This window comes from Laetiporus sulphureus (assembly GCF_001632365.1).
Source record: "Laetiporus sulphureus 93-53 unplaced genomic scaffold LAESUscaffold_37, whole genome shotgun sequence".
Classification (NCBI taxonomy): domain Eukaryota; kingdom Fungi; phylum Basidiomycota; class Agaricomycetes; order Polyporales; family Laetiporaceae; genus Laetiporus; species Laetiporus sulphureus.
In genome coordinates, this window is record NW_024468546.1 from 1 (window position 1) to 8,449 (window position 8,449).

The following is an 8,449-nucleotide window of genomic DNA, read 5'->3' on the forward strand; positions in this document are numbered from 1 at the left end:
TGTACACATTTGGAAATATTATCTAATCCCTCAGCCACATTGGTCCGGACTCTCGTTTGTGAGGGCCTCGGTACCTCGGCTTGTCCCTGAGCCTCGATTGTGAGGTTCAGCTTTCTCAACAGTGGGGATGATGGTGTCAGTGGTGATCACATTCATGACGATTGTGGACGTCCACTCACTCCCAGGAGCAATTAGTCCATGTGCAGTTGCAACTGAAACAAGCGATGCAAAATCGAGCCTGCACACCAGATCTTTCAATGGCATGTCTATAATAATGCATTCCAATCCACTGCGCAGAGCAGGTAAGTCACAATGATGAACACCGGCGAATAAGTACCTAGTTCTTTCTGTGCGTCGAAGCTGTCCACTTACAACTGGAAATCGATCCAACAGATGCCAGTGCATCGTACATATCCCTTCTGAACTCACTTTGTGCAAACCATCATGTACAAAGTTGAACACTGCAATGGCAGACACACAAGCCAAACTACATTGATGCCCGAACAATAGACTCCAAACCGATCACCGTATGTTTTCGATGGTCTCTTCCTATCACGGCAGACATGATGCAATTTATCAATGTGGAAAATAGTGTGAGAATGTTGGCTGATGTCTTACATTTGCGGCAAAGGTTTGCCAATGTAGCATTTAAATCGCAAATAGTTCACATTCACAGCCAAAGTGGAACATTTTCAGCATGAAATGCCATAGTTGCAAATATTTGTCACATGTGTAAGAAATCAGTCGACATTCGCACACAATTTCCCACCTTGATAAATTGTGTCATGTCTGCCATGTATATGATGCATTTGAGCGAGATCGGTCAAACTGTGCAATGGAAGTACATGAGCAAAGAACAATAAAGGCAGTGGCAGGCACGTCAAGCACGATCGATGAAACATTCGAGGACCACGTGGAATCGAGGGAACTCACAGGTTGCGTACCTCTGAACGTCACTGACAAACGACGAGACAGCAGGACAGGCAATCCGTATCGAGGCGAAAATCCATGTATATCATTTGTCGAGCATATGCATGACCTATGAATACTACCTCCAACCGGAGGAGAGCAGTAACCAATTGAGGGATGCGACTGTGCACACTCTAGGATGTCTCCCGAGTCCCGAATGTGCAACCGGCGGCCGAGGTATAAAGAAACAGAGCACGTTGAATAAGAACACGTTAATAGTGAGAAGCGCTGTGAACGAACGTCAAAATCAGAGCATAGACCATTTAATAAATGCCAACTACTCACCATGCACCGCCGCGAGGAAGTACATAATTAAGCGACATGAGCATATATAAAGCAATAAGTACACGCTAACAGCGAGAAACACTGCAAATCAACGTCGAAATCATTACAGACTACTCACCATGCACTGCCGCGAGGAGGTACGTAGAAAACGCCATCGAGCGACGTGAGCGGATAGAAAGCAAGAAAGCTCAACAGGGCTCAACAGGGGCAGCGCGGAGGAGGGGCGAACGTTACGTAAACTACTTCCTAAAAGGTGTCGAACTGCAGCGACGATTATTACGTAAGCCGTTCGCGTCCACATTCTGTCAATAGCCAAATTACTTTGTTATTTGGAATGAGCTGTCCACTCACCTTCACATAGAAATCCTGTTGTGACCGCAGATCGCTCGAATTGAGCACTTTGCGTGGGTGAACATGCACGATACGGTGGAATTACAAGAAAATTGTGGTGACAAAAAGGCCAGGCTGGCAGGCGACTAGGTAAATTTCGTGACTGACCAATATCAAAAAAATAGCTCACCAAGACAGAGTTCTCACATCATATTTTATTGATCACCCATGTTCATGTCAGTGTCAATATGCATCTTGTCAACCCAGGCGTGCATCCGACGTGCGAGTTTACCATTGTGCAATGACGGAAAAGCAGCGCCCAATGAGAAAACGCAGATGCCCGGTTACGTGGCTGAGTTGTCCCGGCACTCTTCACAACAGCACTGGGCCTTCCACAATTTGACAGCCAATAAAAGCCAAAGGACAGGCCCTTCAAAATTAGAGCTGCATACATATGGAGTGCAAATGGGGGTATTGTACGAAATTACGTCCCGACCAGCACCGAAGAGTCATTGAGAGAACACCCAATGGACGAATTGAACGGCTTTCGCGGGGACATACTGCTTCGGCGTTGGACGACAGTAACTGTTGCGACGCGAGGATGGACTGCGCTACTGGTTGACGGCCTCAGCTCCGACCCTTTCTGTGCGCAGCGAGTTCGTCGAATCACAGCGTCGAATCAGATACAAGAACAGCCCAGTTCATCGATGCCGACATCAAACATCACCCCTGAGAGCACCGCCCGCATTGGTCGCAAGAATAGCCCAGTTCACAGCAGATCGAAGATGCCTTGCGAAATAAAACGGACCTGAGCGACCGAGCGCTGACAGATGTATCGAGGTACTAAGCAACGGTACCGCATGTTTTGACCAGTGGATGATATGTGATGCATAGAGTGAGGTGGAGAGAGATGATAACACAGATTCTATGGACTCACTGAGACTATGAATAAGGCAGCATTGTTTGAGGATATTTGCTAAACCTGATTGTCTGGTTATGAAGAGTCTTTTGGATATGTTTAGAAGGGAGTAGGTTAAATACCTGCTGAATCGTTCGCCGAGGCTTCCGCTGCTCAATGCAATGTAAGACTTTGATGAGGCGACGTACCGACGTTTGGCCTCAGCACAGATGAATGTGCTGGGAAGATCCTCCATGAAGCTTGCCACGCACTATGCGAACCCGGGAGTGGATGTTCATTGTTGAAGCTCGCATTGGGAATATGTTCGTCTCTAAGAACCGGGTCATACATAATTCAAACGGCTCATTACAAACGTCTCCCCCTCTGTGCAGAGCGCTGGCTCTTTGAGGGGTCGCTCTATGCGAGCGTCGAAAGCATAAATTTCCCTACCTGTCGTTGCAGCGCACAGCCTGAAATATGTGTGATCGGCCGGACACGTGCCACGTGGCAGAATGATCGAGCACTCCCGCACCATTTCCACGCCACAAGCGCGTCTTCTTCAATGGCCATCCAAGTTCAAGTGCCACGCTGCAGAAGTACGATACCCGAATCATAATCAGGCTCCCATACTGACTCATACGGTAGTCAAGGCATGCCGCCATCTCTTCGTCTCAGCCACTCTTGCACTGGCGAACTCCGTCATCATGTGTTTCGTCTTCCTTTCTCAACGATTCACTCAGAACAGAGCACTCAATAAATGAACCACCGGTTTTGTCTTCAGGGTCAAATCATCAATCAGTCATTCCACAGTTTCTGGCCTACTCCGGTATGTCTCATGCAAGCATCTGACCATGGGGCATATTCTATCCTTGCTTCTGTGAATCCCCTGTACGCGTGCTACGTTCATCACTGACTCGGCTGAACGTTGCCATGAGATTCGTCCGATACTTCCCGTGATTCAATTCATTTATATTGTTGCAATCTTTACATCACAGCAACTGACCAACAACACAGCCCTCCTCATGATCTCATATCATATGAGCCGAGCGACCCTTCCATTCCGACGTGCATGTCTCGCTCAGTTGCCATTGTACTCATGCAGGCATGATAGAGTCATGAGTTCCAAGCCGCTATTTGTTTGAAGACCCCGTCGCAAGTGAGCTGGCTCACACCGCATGTTGATATGCGGGTGATGTAACGTTATCTCATGATGGAATATGGCGTTATAAATAGGCTGAGTGTCCATCACCTCAATATGACCTCCATTCTCTCTACTCAGGCATGTCTATCGCCACCTCTGAAGCAATCGCCGTATTGGACGAAAGGTGCGTCTCTTCAAACAATTGGAACTGTACTGCATTGAACAGTATATTACCAGCTTTACACAAAACTATGCTATTATCGCGGGTACAGGCCAGTCAGACATTTCTTGCTTATTACGGGCTGACCATCGACGATTTTTGTTCACACAGCGCTCATACTATTTGATCATGCCATCACATTTGGCCAGGAGGTCCAGCTGTTCTGGGGCGAGAGATCGTTCTCTGCGTGGCTGTTCTTTGCCAATAGGACACTTGCACTGAGCTATGCGATCATTTCCGTTTGGTCGCTCATGAATCTTGACACAGTAACGGTACGTGAATCAATATTGTCTCGTCTGGACACAACTACTACTTAAAAATATTGTAGAGGCAAGTTTTCCCTGTCGTCATATTATTCGTGTCTGATTATTGTTATATTGTAGTTGTATGGCAAACATTGTGACGAGCAATCTGCTTTTCATACTAATTGGAATAATCTCAGAGGATAGGGTGGCATGCTTTACGACACATCATCACAGCTCAAACGTAGCCAAGTGGTTACATTATTGCGAGTAAATGCCGTGTTGCGAGTAAACGGCGTAACGGGTGGCAGCCGATGGCCTGTTATGCTCCTCACGCTGCTTGTGGTCTTCAATGTGGTCGCAAACGTCTACATCAGTACGCTTTCGGCTGATTAGGACGCATTCTTGATTAGCTTATGTTGAATTTATGTGAAGGCTTAATCCAACAGGCATATTCAGTGTCTTGGTCCAATGGGACAGCTATATGCAACCAGTCCAACAGTTCAAGTTCAGCGCAAGATATCAGGGATAAGTATGCATGCCCGTGTCTTCAATAAATCCGTATTTGCTTATCTGTTTACCACAGATGTCAGTCCGAACTCAGGGATGATTTTTTCCACACTCCTTTGACCATTGCACCGCAATGGAAGTAATCAATGATATCTGTATTTCAATTGTCAACATCATGACGCTCGCAATTCTCTGGCGCAGGTTGTATGTCCACCATATACTGGGCACCGTTGACATCCTGTCTACGAGGAATCCGTCACTTGCGGCACTACTCCTCAGAGACGGTACGGTTATCAGACATTGACTATGGGTCTGCGAACTCGAATAACATTTGCGTCCACTATTTTCACAGGCACGATTCAATTGACGTGAGAAATGAAGTCGGACTCAATCTGGCAACGTCTGAAGCATATTTTCCAGAGCTCTACTACTACTGAACTTACTTGCAACTGTATTGGTCTTCCTGGACGGTGTAAGTGCATGCTGTTTCCGTCCATTCCATGTCTTCCGCTAGATCCTGACTACTCTGTCATATGTGACTATGCACGTGGTAGAATGCTGCAAATGTTGTCAATTGTTTGCAATACTCGTGAAGCAATCCTCTTTCATTTTCTCTGCCAATGAGACACTGACAAGTCTACAGACTCACTCCGGTTCTGATCTCGCGTTTTTTTACCTCAACATCCGAGCTGCAGCGCGGTCCACACGTCGAGAGCAGTCCCAGACGCCCTCCTTTGTCCGATCGCAGCGTGGGCTCGAGGCACAAGGGGATGTCGAGGACATGTCGTTCGAACTGAACATCCTTAGCAGCACCGAACGAGCCCAGGAGACCGGTCGCGCTCACCTGCAAGACTCTATGGAACATGATCAAATTATTGCCGAACCGCGCAGCATGGCAGACGATGCTGCTGCCGTTGCTGATGCTCGTCAGGACGTGGGCGAGGAAGAGGGGATAGACGAAGTCGAGGAAGAGATGCTGTCGGGTGGAGAGAACGATATGTGAGGGGAGAGAATGGGTCTCCAAGCCGAGCTGTCAGATTAACTTGCTGTTCGTAAGTGACACATCAAGCTTCATACGGTCCGTCTCATCGCAGATTTATTTCCCGCACAACGTCAGCAGATGCGTATCGTGCTATAGACCTCATTTGACATGTTTCTCGTATGAACGTCCTCACTACATAGTTGCATCTGCAATCGAGTTTTCACACATCTGCTCTGCAACGCTTCGCGCCCATCTATTCCGGACGAGCCATCGAGTTGATGAATATGCACGCTGCACAGGCCACTCTACCCGTTGCTTAACAGCTGTTGTATGCTTGTCCACTGCTGCGACGTATAGCTATAGCATTGATAGATGGCATTGATAGCTCGGCACGGAGGCCTGAGAGACTACATTCACAGTGAGATCTTGAACTCCCGTAGTTTACAGCATTTCCGCGTAAACACAGCACAGCTTGGTTGATTTGGGTGAGAAAGGCTGTGTGGACAGGATGTCTGTGAGCTGATCAAGGCATTCTATTGACTTGACAAGCCAAACCTCGAAGATAATGCACGACATAAAAAAGACAGATGTACACATTACAAAGGGAATCACCAGCTCTTCGCGACCACGGGACTTCACCGAGAGCAGAGCATTCTGATGGTGGCTGTGTGAGCGGACGATATAACGGGTGATGCGAGGATTAGTCGAAGTAAGCTTCCTATGCAGTTCGCCTGTGGCATTGATCTCTATCGCGATATTGAAAGCGACTGCTGATACGTGGAGGAACCAATATCACAAAAGAGCGCGATCAAGTGAGGTGAGATTCATTACGAATGGCAGCGCAAGAAATCTGACAGGCATGCGCTGGCGCTCAGGAACCGCTTCTTTGACAATGTCTTTCGTTATGGTCGCATCATATGGGTATTGATGGTCGAGTCCCGAGCTTCACTTTCAACTTCGCCATCGACATGGGTCGTACCGCCCGCTTGACACGCGATTCACCTAAATCAACGGATAAGTTCCACAGAAGGATGACGGCAGTAGCGAAGATACTGGAGAGTAAGCTGCTTAGGAGAAGCTCAAAGCCACTTCCGCCTCAATTCCTCTCATAGTGTCTATATGTCTTGAATACACACCCACTTATTTCGTCGACGAACACGAGGCTCCCCTCAGGCTCTCCTCTGTCCTTCCAGTGACGCTCACCGATGCGCCAACATATGCTACTGGTTTCGGAAGCGGAGGCGGTACTGCGAGCAAGGCGTTGAATGTGGACTTCTAGAACGCTCAGGGATGTCCTTGATCAAGACCCGAAAGTTGAACGGGACGTGCTCGGGGAGATGTTTGCAGCTGTTGTCCAACAGCCTCTGTAAGTTTCCGTTTACGGTGCGTTCTCTACATCATTACATAAGCCTCAAAGGCAGAACGGTGATAGGCCCTGAATACAACGACTTCGTGAAGTAGTAACGCTTGTAAGTGAGTTTCGAGACGCACCTGAAGTAATGATTGTCGTGTATAACCACCGTGACAGCTCCTTCTACATCCCCGCCTGTGCATGCTCCCCGCCGTCGCCTGTACAAGTTCGAGCAGTGCTGGAAGACGTCGTCATTCTCATCACAGTCTAACCATTTCAGATAGCGGTGCATCGGTAATACGAACGAAGTACTTGCATTGTGCCTTTACAGACGAGTACTGCTGCACGGGATAGACCTGGTGTTCACGTGGAGAATGGTCCAATCGTGTCGATGAAAAAAGGACAAGGCGGACGATTTGATCAGAGGCCGACGAAACGGACTGGCTCTTGGATGGCTTTGACACTCGGTGAGTCGGATGGTCTGATGTTGGATTCCTTGCAACGTTGAATGTCCCGACCATGCTTCCATACTCATGGTGACATTGCTCGCAGGCCGAGCACGTTGATCAGCCACACAAGTGACAAAGGCGGACGCCTCATCTTCGTGGGAGTAGCAGCAAAAGGCTTTAGGTATTCTGACCGCTCCGCAACCCAAGATCTCTGCCGTTGAACAAAGGGGTAGAATTGCCACTCGCCGAAACTTCGACGGGTGGCGGCGACGACAACGAGCTGCTTGGCGGCGGTCTGGATGCTGAATGTCTTGCGAGTTTCTGTGTAAAATATCTGGCTCTGAGCATCACGGAAGTGGCATACCACGTCTCCAAATGATATCCGTTCCAGACACGGTGGGACAAGCAGGGTGAGTACAAAGGCATGAAGCGGAGATCTCAATCGGTAAGCCATCTCTAACAGGGTCTAGGAGTTCAGGCTTCTGACGTACGCTGCTCATGAAGGAAGATAGGTTTTGGCGTCGGTAGCATGGCGCGTTACACAGTCGACATCTCAGCGGTGGTCTTCGCAGCAGACCTGTTGTGGCAGCCGTGCCGCGGATCCAGGCAGGGCCGTCCATCGAAAAGACCATCGGATGGAACACGTGTCTCCTCCTTGGCTCTATGACTAAGGTGAAGAGCAAGTGGCGGCGGCGACAGTCAATAGAGAGACCATTTCGTTTTTCTCACGCGGAACCATCTTGCAGCGCGGTGGTGGCAAGCTCGTGTTGTCCACTCGTTGATCACACCATCGAGATGTCGCCCCAGAACTACAGGCAACACGGACAGCTGTTACGAAAGGTCCGAGCGGCACATTTGAGGTCCAGCTGCTGGGCCGCCCGCAAGATCAGACTCCCGGTGGCAAAATATCAGCCTTTTCCTTGTTGGGAGTTCCAAGCACCGTGTCCTGCGCGACGCGTTCAAAAGAAGACGCGTCTCAGCCACAGGCAATTGTATTTGCTTCCGGATGATTCGTGGTTGCTTAGCGGGTGAATGTTCCTCGAAATTCTTCGCAAGGTTCCGAGGCCAGTGG

At 48.8% G+C, this 8,449-nt stretch overlaps 4 protein-coding genes across 4 annotated transcripts; 3 read left to right on the forward strand and 1 right to left on the reverse strand.

Moving 5' to 3' along the window:
- Positions 1 to 1,928: 1,928 nt before the first annotated feature.
- On the reverse strand, positions 1,929 to 3,144 carry LAESUDRAFT_715917 (uncharacterized protein; the record flags this gene model as incomplete). Its single annotated transcript, XM_040907207.1, has 6 exons — positions 1,929 to 2,028; positions 2,073 to 2,227; positions 2,393 to 2,407; positions 2,522 to 2,526; positions 2,692 to 2,813; positions 2,933 to 3,144. The coding sequence occupies 6 exons, from the start codon at positions 3,142 to 3,144 to the stop codon at positions 1,929 to 1,931; spliced, it is 609 nt and encodes a 202-aa protein (XP_040761467.1).
- A 619-nt stretch (positions 3,145 to 3,763) lies between these two features.
- LAESUDRAFT_814400 (uncharacterized protein) lies at positions 3,764 to 5,929 on the forward strand (the record flags this gene model as incomplete). The annotated part of the gene is made up of 5 exons (XM_040914576.1): positions 3,764 to 3,807; positions 3,861 to 3,889; positions 3,955 to 4,115; positions 5,239 to 5,647; positions 5,716 to 5,929. The coding sequence occupies 4 exons, from the start codon at positions 3,764 to 3,766 to the stop codon at positions 5,596 to 5,598; spliced, it is 594 nt and encodes a 197-aa protein (XP_040761468.1). The 3' UTR covers positions 5,599 to 5,647; positions 5,716 to 5,929.
- A 167-nt stretch (positions 5,930 to 6,096) lies between these two features.
- Positions 6,097 to 6,911, forward strand: LAESUDRAFT_728733 (uncharacterized protein). Its single transcript, XM_040909501.1, has one exon. The coding sequence runs from the start codon at positions 6,495 to 6,497 to the stop codon at positions 6,687 to 6,689; it is 195 nt and encodes a 64-aa protein (XP_040761469.1). The 5' UTR covers positions 6,097 to 6,494; the 3' UTR covers positions 6,690 to 6,911.
- A 681-nt stretch (positions 6,912 to 7,592) lies between these two features.
- LAESUDRAFT_728734 (uncharacterized protein) lies at positions 7,593 to 8,385 on the forward strand. The gene is given in 4 exon segments (XM_040909502.1): positions 7,593 to 7,822; positions 7,886 to 7,991; positions 8,124 to 8,338; positions 8,355 to 8,385. 3 exon segments carry the CDS (start codon positions 7,802 to 7,804, stop codon positions 8,234 to 8,236), a joined length of 240 nt encoding a protein of 79 aa, XP_040761470.1. The 5' UTR covers positions 7,593 to 7,801; the 3' UTR covers positions 8,237 to 8,338; positions 8,355 to 8,385.
- Positions 8,386 to 8,449: the final 64 nt, after the last annotated feature.

What these genes read in the sequence shown, in the direction of transcription:
- LAESUDRAFT_728734 (XM_040909502.1), top strand. Translation starts at nt 7,802, where the DNA reads ATGAAGCGGAGATCTCAATCG. An exon ending in TGAAGCGGAGATCTCAATCG is followed by an intron (nt 7,823 to 7,885) that starts GTAAGCCATCTC and finishes TCATGAAGGAAG; the next exon opens with ATAGGTTTTGGCGTCGGTAG. An exon ending in CCGCGGATCCAGGCAGGGCC is followed by an intron (nt 7,992 to 8,123) that starts GTCCATCGAAAA and finishes ACCATCTTGCAG; the next exon opens with CGCGGTGGTGGCAAGCTCGT.
- LAESUDRAFT_728733 (XM_040909501.1), top strand. Translation starts at nt 6,495, where the DNA reads ATGGGTATTGATGGTCGAGTCCCGAGCTTCACTTTCAACTTCGCCATC.